Here is a 15,000-nt window from a genome sequence, read left to right as displayed (position 1 = left end):
CTATCTATTTATCTATCCATCCATCCGTCTGTCTGTCCATCCATCTATCTGTCTGTCTGTCCATCATGAGCAGATGACGCTCACCTCCGAATGCTGGCCTCATTGTGAAGTCGTGGTCATCAATCCTCAGCAGCTGCTCTGATTTGGTCATGGGCGACTTCGTCATGTCTGGACTTCTTCTGAAGATCGGGCTGAAATTATTATTGATTATTATTGACGATAACAGTATTAATGATAACAGTATTAATGATAACAGGGTTAATGATAACAGAGTTGTAATAGACAGTAATACAGATAATTTGATTTAATTTCTTTCATTATTCAACTTGTTTGGTTTTTGAACACTAATAAAATCTTCATCTTGGAGATGTGAAATGTTCCTGCATCTCTAGAATCGCCCGTAAGCTGCTTTGAATAAAACATCTCATTTGTACACCATAAAGCACTTTCAGAAACCAAGGCTTTCAAATAAATATCCAACCCAAAATATCAAACAGAATCCAGCATGAAGATCCGCACTGAAGCTCACTGCACCTGCCAGACTTGTGGTTTCCTCCATCTACACGTGTGGTTTCTCTCCGTAACCTGTGAAGAGAGTGAGAAACTACATCTCAGTCTGTGTTTTCCCACAATTCCTGGCGTGAACATGACTTTAATGCAGCAGTCCGTCAGGCTTTTCCAGCTTGTATTGTTGTTCAACATCGTTCACTTTTAATGTACGTCTCTGAACTGTCCTGCTCTAATGAAATAGAAGTTTACTTTACTGAGCAGTGTTATAAACTCAGCAGTTATGACTGAGCAATGTTGGAGCACATGTATAATACATCATTCATATATTGTTCATGGTTTGTTCATCTTAGTAAATACAGCAACTACAGCCTTCCTGATAACTGGTCTGAGGATTGTTGTCTGCTAGGGGTCGCTGAGGGTTTTGGATGTTAAAATAAGGGTCAGACAACATCACGTAACAGCAATGGCAGATTACAGTGTGTGCTGTAGAAGACACAGAGCTTAATAGCTTTACTAAAAAGCATTCATCAAGCATAAAGCGCATTGTTTGTGTCCAGCGCAGGGTTTATGAGCTGCTCCAGGTCTCAGAGAGAGAATCACAGCACCACACACTGGTCTGGCATGTAGACGCCGGTGTAGACACAGTCAGTTTTATATACACACAGGTGCATGCTGGAGTTTATTCTGTAAATGTGTTTACAGTGTGTTTTCGCATATTTCATCTTATCAGATAATAAGGTTATCCTACTCATGTGTTGTGTGCATATGTTTATGTGCATTTTCATAATGTATGCACATATTGGCAGTTCCATTAAGCATTTTTAATGTAATAAACCATAATGCATATTAAAACAGCTTTATAGAAACACAGCTACTGCCTCTTCCCTCATTATGGCTACTCATTATTAAAATATTCACCTTTTTGAGGAATAAAAATGAGTTTCCCCCTTCTGTGTCCTTCATTTTTAAGACAGGGTGTAAAAACAGACCAAGATGAGGATATTTTTGAAGAAATCACTTTAAACACTGCTAAAAATGCATTTCTAGTAGGTTTTTTGTCTCGTTTCTAATCCAAATATCTCAAATTATTTCATCAAAACATCTTTTTCTAGACAAGCAAAAGAAATAGATTTGTTTTCAGAAATAATCTGCAAAAATGAAGTGAGTCTTTCATTAAAGCACGCTCAATAACTGCCCAGTGGAGTGAGCAGAATAGGTGTATTTACAAGAGGTGTTTCTTCATCTGTTGTCAGATTATTTAGCTTGTTTTCAGGAAAAACCCTCTTCATTTTGCTTGTCTAGAAAATGCTCCTTGCTTTAAGAATTGTTAACGAGACAGAATCTCAGAGTAAGAATAGCATTACTGGCATTGAAGCATCACTGTGTGTTTATCTTCAAGCCGAGTGAAAGGCTTTACAGACACTGATCAGGATACGGAGACTGATAAGATTCTCCATATGCTGTGTCTGAAGGCAATGAAGAGGCTTTCTGCACTCATGAGACACTCCACAAATCCAGCTTCAGGCAGAATATGGCACATTTACATTCAGCAGACGCTTTAATCCAGAGCGACTTACAAATGAAGAACACGTACACTGGAACAAATGTGCTTCTTACTCAGAGCTTCTGTCTGGTGTCTAGTCCAAAATATGGAAAAACTCTTTAATCAAGGAGCATTTCTGGACAAGCTAGAATATATAGTGTTGTTCTCAGAAATAATGAGTCAAAATGAAGAGAGTTTCGCTTGATTGGTTGGTTGGTTGGATGGATGGATGGATGGATGGATGGTTGGGTGGATGGATGAATGAGTTGGGTGGATGGATGAATGGGTTGGGTGGATGGATGGTTGGATGGATGAATGGATGGATGGATGAAGTAAACATGCTAAAGTACTCCATATATACTCATAGTTGTTTGATGACCTTTGACCTTTTTCATAAACAACAGGATGTAAACAGACATTAAACCTATTAAATAAGTCAAAATGAAGTGAGTTTTGAGTTCCCCAATGGGGAAAGAAGATCTTATTTTTACTTTAAGACCAGGTTATTCTGCTTCCCCCATTGGCGGACTATTGCTTGTTTTCAGGGAAACTCACTTCATTTAGCCTCATTATTCTGATAATAACAGCATTTTAACTTCTTGATTTTAGAATTGAGATATTTAAGTAGAAACAGGACACAAACTCTAAGTAAGAAGAGTGTGTTTAGCAGTGTATAAATGAGCCTCAGAGATGTGTGTTGGCTCTGATCTGGATCTTTACCTGCTCTGCTTGTAGGTCTCCAGCTTCTGTCCTGGTTTGGGTGCCGATCTCCCCGAGACGCCCAGCAGACCCACACAGAAGAAAACGAGCACCGTCTCCATCTGCATGGTGCACACACACTCACACACACACACTGGTCCTCACAGCGCTCTGGATCCCGGACGAGCCCCCACTCCGCAGCCGGACCCCATGGCTTCTGCTCCACTCGCTCGCTCTGCTTAATCTGCACGCTGGGAAAAACAATTTGGACTAAACCCATAAATCCCTGTGCATCAGATGGCACAGATCTGATCCTGCAGCGCTGAATCTGCTCTATTTGCCATGCGCCGCCCCGAACCAATTCTCCTAATGACGGTGTGTTTCGCATTTGCATGGCCAGGTCAGTCGTGAGGAGGATAAACTTCTGACTATTTGCACTGCAAAATCTGCTCTTCGCACTCTGAGTTTCTGTCTTGTTTTTAGTGCAAATATCTACAAATTCTTAAAGCAGGAAGCTTTTCTAGACAAGCAGAACATTAAAATCAAGTCCAACAGTGTTGAAATATAAGAGAAAGCCTTTATTAACATGGCTATTGTTTTAATAAACAGCACTACTGTGCACCACAGCGATTTAGCTGAAACTCAATACTGCATGCCAGAGCAACAGTTATGTTGATGAAGGCTTTTAAACTCTTTATCCTCCTCTTCGAAGGCCTTGGAGGTCTGATCTTTTATTTACCTTTATACATCTTCAGATATTTTGACTAGAAACGAGATTAAAACCTCTGCAGTGTAGAAATGAACTGGTTCTGAAGTGTTGTGTTGGATCAAGCCATCAAGAGTCTCTCTCTCTCTGCGGACACAAACTGTATTCTCTGTGTGGTTCTGATCAATGCAGTGTCCAGAACCCCCGTCAGATGCTCCTGATTTCTCCTTCTGCATGACTGATAGCTGCGTCGTGTTCATGGGGTTGAGCGCTGTGGCAGATGTCTGACAGACTCTTCTGCTGCAGGATATATTTTATTTTTCCAGAGCGATCAGATGTTTCTCTCTGCCTCACGGGTCTGCACGTGTTTCCAGGGTCGGGCTCCATGTTTTAAACGCTCCCTCATTCAAATAAACACTCGTGTCTTGCGGCTCACAGTAGCTGTTCTCATGCTACATCTTATGAATAAACTTATGATGTGTTGTGCAGAGAAACTGGTGTAAAAGCGGCTGAGCAGATGACAGCACATGATGTCTATTTGATGTTTGTGTTTGGGCATTTGCAGAACATCTATTAGACATTAAATAGATGTTTAGGATATGTTAGAGGTGTAGAATGTTCAAAACAGCAGACTTTTTAGGATGTTTATCAGCTTTTTAACAGTGCTTTTCTTTCAAATACATCTCGCAGACGTGAACTCGTGCTATCTGCAGAACTGATGCTGAGGAGGAGAATTTGTTGCCTGTAGCTTCATGAATTAAGTCACATGAACTGTTTTGAAAACCTTTTCTGGACTTTATATGTCTTGTGAACCTCTTCAAAGAGCTCCAGGATTACATCTAAAACTATCTACAACATCTAAAAGGTTAATCGTTGGTGGAAGAAAGCTCAAGACCCCATAATGCAATTCAGAAGCAGAAACCAACAGGAATAAATGAAAAATAAAAACACGAAATATGGAAAACTGCTATTGTACAGAGATTATTCACCGTGCAGATCCTGAAGTGCAGATGTCTGCAAACACTGATCTGAAGTCTTTCGATTCCAGCATATGTTTTACACCCTCCACCCTTTGTCAGCATCACTAACCACTTTCCTAAATCACGTGAGTATTCGTTTGTTCAGTGAGCGTTCAGTTTGTGTAACTGTTTCTTCGCTAAAGCTGATGCAGAGCAATACATAAAAATGACCACTAGGTGTCACTGTCAAGAGGTTTTGAGGCTCGACACATTGCTTTGACTGTTTCAGTGTTTCACGAAGTCTCGCTCTGCGAAACACTAGCTGGTCTTTAGTTGTCAATTGAAGGATATCAGTGAATCTGCAGTCTGTGTGGGAATGGGAAGATCATTCTACCAGCGAGAAACAATGAATGAAAAGGTTCTGGAAAGTGACTTACAGCCTGGCAGTTATCCCACCCTGACTGGAGGCTCCTGGAAGGGATGTAGACCTCGGTAGCAGGTAAGATGGTGCAGTGCCAGTGGCTCTCCTGTAAGCAAGCATCAGTGATTTGATCTTGATCCGAGCTTCAACTGGTAACCAATGCAGAGAGATAAACAGAGGTGTTACATGGACTCGCTTGGGTTCATTGAAGACCAGATGAGCTGCAGCGTTCGGGATCATCTGTAGAGGATTGAGAGTGCAGGATGGGAGACCATCTAGAAGAGCTTATGTGATCTTTTGACACTGGAAATGGAAATAATTGTGTCCCATATGCTAATGTACTGTATCATACCGTACCGCTCAGTGGAAATGAGCCTCTAGATCCAAAAACCCAAAATCCGACTTGGTGGGATCAAGTCCAAAACTTGTGTGCCTCAGACAAGAGTCAGTTTTAGTATCAGTTCAGTATTCATCTACTCGGGTCTCGGGTCATTAAAAACAAATGTGCTTTTTCAAATGAAGCCAACCAGACAGAGTAAAGAAGCTTTAGGAAACATCACTGCTGACTGCTGATCGGTTTTGCGCGGTAAGAACTCCCCAAGTGAGGTGTAGCGCAGCCCGCCACTAGGAGGCGTTCCTGATGTTTTGATTCGGCACGTGACAGACGCATCGAACTCCAGAACGGTTAGAAAAGCAACATCAGCAAATGTCCTGAGAATAGTTTATAGTTGAAATAATTTATAACGACATATAACGATAATTTATAATTATTTGTAATGTAATTTATCGTGTGCCGAATTAAGTATAATCTTAAACTAAGTTTTAAACGCAGCATTTCGGCTGTTTTTATTCAAAGAGCGCTTGTTTTTAGGTGACTCTTATTTTGACATGTTTTGACGCGTCGCTGTTTCCGACAGTTCCGTCATTCACACACTTCAAACATGGAGTCTATATTTCACGAAAAAGTAAGAATCGCTTCTCATCTGATAATTTACATCAATCATGTCTAGATATTCTCGGAGAGCTTCTCCTGCTGGAGGGCAGATCTGTCGAGTTCAGTCTGCTTCTCCGGCGGGGATATCTGAGGCGCTCGTGGACTTTTATCGAGTGTCAACATCCGACTCGAGCAGACGGTCCTCCACATGTTTATTTACCGCCAGAGTGGCTCCTCTGAGGGGAGCTTCACTGCTGTACCCCACCATACAGCGCTGCAGTGGAGGAGACTCGAACCCTAGACTGATGGCGCTGTGTGTGTGTGTGTGTGTGTGTGTGTGTGTGTGTGTGTGTGTGTGTGTGTGTGTGTGTGTGTGTGTGTGTGTGTGTGTGTCTGTCTGTCTGTCTGTCTGTCTGTCTGTCTGTCTGTCTGTCTGTCTGTCTGTCTGTGTGTGAGACAGAGTGTTTGTGTGCGCGAGGGCAAGAAAGTGTGTATGTTTTGTTGACAGAGATTGTATGAATGTGTGAAAGAGAGATTTAGAGTGTGTGTTACAGCAGGAGGGCTCTGATGATGATGATGATGATGATGATGATGTGTGTATATTGGGTTGTGTGCTCACTGTGTGTGTGTGTGTGTGTGTGTGTGTGTGTGTGTGTGTGTGTGTGTGTGTGCGTGTGTGTGTGTGTGTGTGTGTGTGTGTGTGTATTACAGCAGGAGGGCTCTCTGTGCGCGCAGCACTGCCTGAATAACCTGCTGCAGGGCGAGTACTTCAGCCCGGTGGAGCTCTCCTCTATAGCACAGCAGCTGGATGAGGAGGAGCGCATGCACATGGCGGAGGGAGGAGTGCAGACGGAGGAGTACCGCACATTCCTCCAGGTGCGTACACACACACACACACACACACACACACACCGCTCAGGGTCTCAGTGTAACCTGTTGTGTTCTGTGTGTGCAGCAGCCGTCAGGGAACATGGACGACAGCGGCTTCTTCTCCATCCAGGTCAGATATAGTTACCAGCGACTCATCACAGATACCACAACCTCCAATCAGAAACAGTGACGGTAAAACACAAACCCTCTCCTGTCATTCAGAGCTGCAACACACTCCAGAAACAGTTTCAGGAGCAGTTTAGGGCAGTAAACAGGTGTAATAATGAGGTGATGTCCACAGGTGAGTGTGATTATGATCTGCTACTAAAGCAGCATCAGTACAGGTCTCGTCCTTTAGGAGCAGAGATGGGCCGAGGATGGCCAGTTTGACCACAAATAAGAGAGAAAATGAGTGAACAGATTAAACACAATGCTCCTCAGAGAAAGAGAGGAAGACATGTGGATATTTCACCTTCATCAGTGCAGAACATCATTAAAGATTGAAGAATCTGGAGGAGTTTCAGTGCGTAAAGGACAAGAGCGCAAGCCTAAGCTGAACAACCGTGACCTCCGACCCCTCAGGGGGCGCTGCATCAAGAATCCTCATTCATCTATAAGCCAGATCAGCACATGGGCTCAGGACTACTGCGGTAAACCTTTGACAAGTACCACAATACAGAGTTACATCCACAAACGCCAGCCAAAGCTGTACTGTGCCAAAAGGAAGCCCTATGTTAACAGTGTCCAGAAGCACCGTCCACTTCTCTGGGCTCAGAGGCATCTGGGATGGAGCATCACACAGTGGAGACGTGTACTGTGCTCAGATGAAGCAGTGTTTCAGGTGTTTTTAGGGGAAATGGACGCCGTGTGTTTCTGAGCAAAGAAGAAATGCGGTCCAGACTGTCCAGAAGCCAGGGTCTGTCATGGTCTGGGGTTGTGTCAGTGCCCTTGGCAAAGGTAACCTGCTCTTCTGTGATGCTCTATTAATGCGGAACAGATTCTGGAGCTCAATATGCTGCCTTCTTCTCCAGGGACGCCCATGCAGAGTTCAACAAGACAATGCAGAACCACATTCAGCACACATTACAGAGTCCTGCTGCGGAGGAAGAGGATACAGCTACTGGACTGGCCTGCCTGCAGTCCCGACCCGTCTCCAATAGAGAATGTGTGCTGCATTATGAACAGTGAAGACCCCGTACTGTTGCCCACCTTAAGACTTGAAGAATGGGGCAGAATGACAGCTGAAACTCTTCATCACCGGCTGTCTTCAGTCCCTAAACGTCTTTAAGTGTTGTGAAAAGGAACGGCAGCATTACACAGGGGGAAAAGCTGCACTGAGACGACTCTTATTGAAATGTGTTGCAGAAACCAAAACTGGAAAATGTCTTTAATTAGAGAAACAGTAACGATCATGAGGAACACATTAAATCAGGTTTAAAACTGCACTATTGCACACACACGCCTTTACTGCGGTGAAGAGGAGAGTTTCAACTGTCTCACAATTAAATAAAGTCTTTATACAGATTAAATGTTCACAGTGACCTGTGCGTGTGTGTGTGTGTGTGTGTGTGTGCGCGTGTGTGTGCACGCAGGTGATCAGCAATGCTCTGGGTGTGTGGGGTTTGGAGATCGTCCTCTTCAACAGCAGAGAGTACCAGCAGCTGCTGATGGATCCCATGTGAGTGTGTGTGAGTGCTGTATCCTCAGTGTGAGTGTGTGTGAGTGCTGTATCCTCAGTGTGAGTGTGTGAGAGTGCTGTATCCTCAGTGTGTGTGTGTGAGAGTGCTGTATCCTCAGTGTGTGTGTGTGTGTGAGTGCTGTATCCTCAGTGTGAGTGTGTTTGAGTGCTGTATCCTCAGTGTGTGTGTGTCCTCTGCACACACTCATCTTCTTCTGTTCTCTTTCAGACATGAGAAAGCCTTCATCTGCAACTATAAGGAGCACTGGTTCACTGTGCGCAAGCTGGGACAGCAGGTGTGTGCGTGTGTGTGTGCGTGTGTGTGTGTGTGTGTGCGCGTGTGTGTGTGTGTGTGTGTGTGTGTGTGTGTGTGTGTGTGTGTGTGTGTGTGTGTGTGTGTGGTCAGGGTGAGAGAGGTGTGTGTGTGTGTGTGTGTGGTCAGGGTGAGAGAGGTGTGTGTGTGTGTGTGTGACCTGACTCTCTCTCTCTCTCTGTGTGTCAGTGGTTTAACCTGAACTCTCTGCTGACGGGTCCTGAGCTGATCTCAGACACATACCTGGCCCTGTTCCTCGCACAGCTGCAGCAGGAGGGTAATGCTCATTATCGTGTGTGTGTGTGTGTGTGTGTGTGTGTGTGTGTCCGCTTCAGTGCTGCTCTTGTCCTCCTGCAGGTTACTCTATATTTGTGATTCGGGGGAATCTGCCGGAGTGTGAAGCGGATCAGATTCTGCGCATCATGAGGGTGGAGCAGCAGCAGCGGCCTAAGCTGATCGGAGAGGAGGAGGCGCAGAGGTGCTCTCTCACACACACACACACACACACACACACACACACACACACACACACACACACACTGGAGTCTCCATAATAGAGCACAGCAGCTGATAGTGTGTGTGTGTGTATGTGTGTGTTTTGTCAGGATGTCAGCGCCGCACGCGTCCGACACCACACACACTACAGAGCAGCCGCTGCTGGATGAGGATGAGGAGGAGCTGAGGAAGGCTCTCGCTCTCAGCAGACAAGACCTGCAGGTGGAGGATGAGGAGGCAGACCTGCGCAGAGCCATACAGATGAGCATGCAGGGTGAGGAACACACACACACACTCACTCCCTACATACACAGAGGCTGTAGACTGAAACTGAAGGTGTTAGAGTGCAGTAGTGGATCAGTCCGCTGTAGCTCCTCCTCCTCAGTCCAGCATCTGCTGCTGTTGGGAATGACAGACAGGAGTCCAGCACAGCGGTCAGAGGGATTCTGAGCTGTTCCTCTTCAGAATAGTGTTCAGGTCACTACTGATGCTGCTGGAGGAAAACCTTTCCTGACTCGCTCCTCCAATACACCCAAAATGCTCAATAAGGTTTAACTCAACCCTCACACTGAACACTGAATCCTCCACTCTGCCTCCTTTATCAGCTTGTTTAGCCAAGATGATCTCAGTTTTGGTCCCCAAGGTGATCCAAGTCCCCATGAGTCTGTGTGCATTTAGATTTTAGTCCTCATTGAGTTATTAAAAACCTGTACACACACACACACACACACACACACATTCTCTCTCACACACACACACTCTCGTCCTGTAGGCAGCAGTGATGCGGGATCCTCTGCTCCAGCAGGGGGCAGCGGTGAGAAGCAGACACTCAGTGCAGAGGAGCTGCGCAGGAGGAGACAGGCCTACTTCGACAGGTGAGCACACACACACACACACACACACACACACACACACATCATGCAGACGTGATTATCAGTCAAGAGTAAACACTGAGTGTGTGATCTCTGACAGGCAGCAGAACGCGCAGGACAGCAGCAGCAGCACAGGTAAGAGGAGAGCACACACACACACACACACACACACACAGCACAGCCTTCATTTAAACATCAGAGCAGTCTTAAAGGGTCCGTTCACCCAAAAATGCCCATCCTGCTGTTAGTGTTGTCAGAATAATTAGCAGAATGTTGATGTTTGGGTGTACTGTCCCTTTAAGAGCTGGTCTGAGCGCTCTGCTGTCGGTTTGCAGGCGGCGGGACGGACAGCGGGCCCAAACCCACCCAGTGACGTTGCCGTGGCGACGGTGACAGAAGCACCGCTCGCCCTGAACACGCCCCCTGTGGGGATGATGGGAACGACGCCTCGGCTCAGCACAGCTCCGGCCGGCGGGCTCATTAACGGACGCTCGTTTCGCTTTGCTTGGCCTCTGTGTGTGGAGCGGGACATTCCTCTTCCTCAGACCGCCTTCAGTGCACACCAGAGCCAGGCACGGACACGCCCAAGTGCATTCTGGGACCATTCGGGCTCTACTGGGTTTCTGGATCTTTCCTCTTCTCCTCTGTGATTTACCGTGTGTGTGTGTGCGTGTGTGTGTTTGTGTGTGTGTGTGTGTGTGAGTGTGTTTGATCTATTCACTAATGAAGGTAGACTCTCACGCGCTCTAGGTAGTAAACACTGTGTGCGTGAGGGCGGAGCTCACAGAGGCCGGACCAGAGAATCAACATGTAATGATTTCAACCAATCAGGAGTCTGTGTGATGATTTCAGCCAATCAGGAGTCTCTGTGATGATTTCAGCCAGTCAGAACGCTTCAGTCACTCACGGCTCGTCCCTCAGCCGCTCACAGGCTCTGCTTCTCTTCATTTGATTTCTGTGGTTTGACATTCAGCAATAGTTTGTAAGTGATCTCGATTACTCTTGCACTTCTCTATACACTTCTGTTTTCTTAAATAAAAGACTGGGTTTCCTCAGAGTGGACTTGAAGATGTCAGATGTGCGTTTCGTTAGCGATGAAGTGATCTTATCCTGTACACACCATCACAAACTGTTCATCTTGTCCCAACACGCATCCATTAAGTTCACTAATTGAAGTGTACTGGAAAAACACAATTAAGCTGTCTCTAAACAAGCTCAAGATGTGTGTTCTTCAGCTCGTCTCCCAGTTTAAATGAGCAGGAAGATAATGTTTAGAGTGTGTTAACACTCCCACAGCGGAGGTACATTTACAGATAATACTCTAAACAGTCCCACACTTCTGACTAAATCGTCTAGATAATTAGAAGAATGTTCAACTCTTGATTGACACAATTAAACACAGGCTCCAGTGTTTGGCCTTTCCAGAAAATGATGGGTAAACTGCAGTGGAGATCATGTGTGAACAGACCCTTATTGAGAATACAGGACAATGAATCTCTAAATCTGTAAATCGCTGGATCAGTTTACCGCTGATGCTGTTCCAGTCATTTTAAGGCAGTTTACTATTATTACTGTGTGAGAGTATTATATCCACAACTACTGACTTGATCTCTCTCACCAACAAACTAGTGTGTGTAATGTAGAGTTAAGGAAATATAGATCAAACCACTGATTTTCTAAATGTAAAATGCAATTGTTCTATATTTTTGCCTTGATTATTGTTTTACTTCTTGTTCAGACAGGTATTTCAGGTATTTCACTCCACTTTTTGAACAGACTTTAAGCTCGATCTCATTTTAAAGAAGACAGATGTCAGATTGTAGCTGAAGTGAAAAACGTTCAGGAAAGCATGTGCCTTTGTTTATGAATAAATAAATAAATATAAATGTATAGGTTATTATTATAATATGTATTTTACAAAACATGTTTTAGTCTAAAATTGACAGAAAACCAAAGCTAAATATCTGAACACGTTATATTGCAAATTTGAAGTTGAACTCTCTAACAATGAGCTTTCAGTAATATTTAGTTTGGCCGCAGTACCAGACATGACCTCTAGGTTCATCCAGTTTACATTGCCTCCTATGTTTGGAGAAATATGAACTGTAATTTTTCATACTTTAGACAACATTTGTAGAGTAGACATTAAGTCCTAAAGTAGAATAGGCAGTTTGGTGATATTCGCGTTGAATTTAGCCTCTAAAAACATCCAAACTTGCCTTTGCATGCGAATTATTACTGGTATAATGCAAACGATAACATGTCGCCCATGCCTGTATTGGCGAGGTCTAGACCTCTTCATATGATGGTAAAGAAATGTAAATAGGCTCATTTTGGGGGGTAACTTCATATTATAATGCATTACTTTCAAAAGTAGCTTTCCCCAACACACACACACACACACACACACACACACACACACACACACACAGTGGCTATATGTGACGTAACAGAAAAGCACTGGAGCGGTGCTCTGATCCTGCTTTTAATGGTTGTTGGTGGTCAGTTCTGGCCACTGCTGACCCAGATTGACCCGCTGGGCTGGAAACAGTTTAATTGTTAATAGATAATCTCTGATGTTCACTGAACTTTGTCTCTGTAAACAGTCAAATCACAACACACAGCTCAAGATCTTCATCTGCCGCGTCTGTGTGTGAGTACATATGTTATTTTAAAAGGGCTCTCTATTTTCTTCTGGGTTTTGTCTTTGTTTTAATACTCCTGGATTACCTTTGGCACAGAATTGCTTTGCAGAGAGGTTTTACATGGTCATAAAGAAAGCATGACTAACTGATTGTGCTCTTGTGTAATATGACACTCAGAATATTTTAAACTCAGTATTGATTGCTGTGTATCTGGATCTGTTACTGATGTTATGCATTTCTGTCAACCTTTTTTCAAAGCATTGCTGAGATACTCTTTACTTTAATAGTTTATATGAAGAGTTTCAATGCTGACATATGGTAGTTCATAATAGTTGAAAAGCTTTAGTCAGCGATAAAGGGTATCTAGGCAGTTGTTCTCTCAGAATAAAGCCTGACAGGTTTATCAGCAGCTGTTGTAGAAGACTGAAGGGTTTATTCTGTGAACACAACCCTCTGGATGTACTTTATCCTGATTATTACCCGGCGACTGGCCACAATACCTGACAATTAGACACAGAACATTGATCTGAGCTGTAATAGTAACACAGGTGTCTGTAGCTCCGCCCTTTTCTGAAAAGAACACAATCTCATTTGCATTTAAAGCGACAGTCTCCAAAACGCCACAATTAGGATCAAAGCCTGAAAGGGTCCGTTTCAGAGAGCTGGAGAACATTATCTGTGTGCTATTCTCAGCTCTATGTAAAACACACACACACACTCTAGTCTAGACACAGCTGAGATGCATTTACAGCGTTTAGAAAGGCACATAATAGGTCTCCTTTAACTTCTGTTGTACTTTCATTGTTTTATGGCTCTTTAGGGCATCTAAAATCCTCTTCAGCTCAAGGATTTCCCACAGAGAGTGTGAGATGGAGTTCAGACTTCTGCTCGTCCTCATTTCCTCATGTTTTCTGTGCTTTGCTGAACATAAAGAGCACAAACCTCCTGATATCTCACATCTGGCCTTCAGAAACACAGACTTCGCCATGAACCTCTATCGCAAGATCTCCAGTTTTCATGACAGGAACGTGGTGTTCTCTCCGCTAAGCGTCTCCACTTGTTTCTCGGCGCTCCTGCTGGCGGCGCAGGGCTCCACGCGTACTGAGATACTGAAGGGTCTGAATCTGGAGGCTCTGGATGGAGGAGACCCCCGGCGGGTTCCTGAACTCTTCCAGCAGCTCCACCAGAACATCTCCCTGCAGATGGAGCAGGGCACAGCGCTCTTCCTGGACCAGCGCTTCCACCTGCAGACCAACTTCAGCCAGCAGATCCAGAGGTTCTTCAACGCGGAGGTGCTCAGAGTGGACTTCAGCAAGCCTGCGGTTTGCAGGAGCCTCATCAATGAGTTCGTCAGCAGAAAGACCGGCCGTAAAGTGCTGGAGATGCTGGAGAGCGTGGAGCCGCTCACACAGATGATGCTCCTCAACACCATCTTCTACAAGGGTAAGAGTTACTCCAGACACTGATATCAGCTTCATCTCTGGGATTGAGCTTGTACACTGCTAACCAAAATGCTGTTTTATTCTCGTTTCTTGTCCAAATATCTAAAAACTCTTAATTCAAGAAGCATTTTCCAGACAAGCACAAAATATTGTCTTGATTTAGGAAATTAAGTCAAAATGAAGTGAGTTTTTCCTTAAAACAAGCACAATAATCTGCCAATGGGGGAAGCAGAAGAATCTTACGTCAAGATAAATCAAGATTATTTTGCCTCCCTCATTGGTAGATTATAAAATAATGAGTAAATGCAGATGTTTGTGTGAACTATCCCTTTAAACTCTGTTCTGCAGGTGATTGGGAACGTCCGTTCGACCCCAACAACACCGAAATGAGCCGCTTCTACGTGGACAAATACAACATCGTTCAGGTGCCAATGATGATGCTGGAGGAGAAGTTCTCTGTGGCGGAGGACCGGGATCTGCGCGCTCGAGTGCTGCGTCTGCCGTACCGCGATGGAGCCTCCATGCTGATCCTCCTGCCCACAGCTGAGGCAGACTACACCGCCATCGAGGACGAGATCAGCGCTGAGCGGCTCCACGGCTGGATCAAGAACATGAGGAGAATGTGAGGCACACACAGAAAGAGCAGCAGGGATGCACTCAATCACTGGCCACTGAAAATTATTAGCTGAAATGTTGATTCAGCCGAAACAGAAAAATGGTGGGAAAAGCGTGACTGCGCGACTGAAGAGGCTTTCACACCGCACACAGAAAGCACTTCACTACGGGCCTGTTTACAGCTGCTCACTCACAGTTTTGCATTATTTCTGAAAATGTTTCCCTTTGACCACATGACTGCGTCTCCGTTACATGGACATGATGCCCATCTTCAAGTCAGCCGCTATATGCAAATTTA

General features: G+C 44.6%; 3 protein-coding genes across 4 annotated transcripts in view; 2 read left to right on the top strand and 1 right to left on the bottom strand.

Annotated features, from left to right (window-relative positions):
• Window positions 1–2,883, bottom strand: part of LOC130245085 (gamma-aminobutyric acid receptor subunit rho-1) — a 14,329-nt gene extending 11,446 nt beyond the window's left edge. The window contains exons 1-3 of the mRNA XM_056477730.1: window positions 2,774–2,883; window positions 535–585; window positions 85–191 (exon numbers count right to left, since the gene is read on the bottom strand). Coding sequence (XP_056333705.1) covers window positions 85–191; window positions 535–585; window positions 2,774–2,880 — 265 coding nt within the window. The 5' untranslated portion in view covers window positions 2,881–2,883. The remainder of the gene's footprint in view (window positions 1–84; window positions 192–534; window positions 586–2,773) is intronic.
• Window positions 2,884–5,736: 2,853 nt separating this feature from the next.
• Window positions 5,737–11,068, top strand: atxn3 (ataxin 3). Of its 2 annotated transcripts, none has more exons than XM_056476838.1 (11): window positions 5,737–5,803; window positions 6,484–6,648; window positions 6,731–6,772; window positions 8,235–8,320; window positions 8,550–8,616; window positions 8,823–8,910; window positions 8,991–9,111; window positions 9,239–9,402; window positions 9,901–10,003; window positions 10,101–10,135; window positions 10,336–11,068. In XM_056476838.1, the coding sequence occupies exons 1-11, from the start codon at window positions 5,780–5,782 to the stop codon at window positions 10,371–10,373; spliced, it is 933 nt and encodes a 310-aa protein (XP_056332813.1). In that variant the 5' UTR covers window positions 5,737–5,779; the 3' UTR covers window positions 10,374–11,068. The 2 variants fall into 2 exon arrangements, with proteins under 2 accessions (XP_056332813.1, XP_056332812.1); XM_056476837.1 differs by having other exon boundaries at window positions 6,728–6,772.
• Window positions 11,069–11,165: 97 nt separating this feature from the next.
• The window catches only part of LOC130244415 (protein Z-dependent protease inhibitor-like), a 6,359-nt gene continuing 2,524 nt past the window's right edge, over window positions 11,166–15,000 (top strand). Inside the window, exons 1-3 of the mRNA XM_056476836.1 lie at window positions 11,166–12,653; window positions 13,466–14,088; window positions 14,436–14,709. Of these exons, the coding sequence (XP_056332811.1) occupies window positions 12,577–12,653; window positions 13,466–14,088; window positions 14,436–14,709 (974 nt within the window). The 5' untranslated portion in view covers window positions 11,166–12,576. The remainder of the gene's footprint in view (window positions 12,654–13,465; window positions 14,089–14,435; window positions 14,710–15,000) is intronic.

The sequence above is a fragment of the Danio aesculapii genome, chromosome 17 (genome assembly GCF_903798145.1).
Source record: "Danio aesculapii chromosome 17, fDanAes4.1, whole genome shotgun sequence".
Lineage (NCBI taxonomy): Eukaryota > Metazoa > Chordata > Actinopteri > Cypriniformes > Danionidae > Danio > Danio aesculapii.
Note: the sequence above shows the minus strand (reverse complement) of the source record. Positions and strands in the feature narration are given on the sequence as shown.

Bases quoted from the DNA above. Each gene is read 5' to 3' on its own strand.
- atxn3 (XM_056476837.1), top strand. From the start codon at position 5,780: ATGGAGTCTATATTTCACGAAAAA. The intron at 8,321-8,549 runs GTGAGTGTGTGT...GTTCTCTTTCAG, and splicing joins CAGCTGCTGATGGATCCCAT to ACATGAGAAAGCCTTCATCT. The intron at 9,112-9,238 runs GTGCTCTCTCAC...GTGTTTTGTCAG, and splicing joins GGAGAGGAGGAGGCGCAGAG to GATGTCAGCGCCGCACGCGT.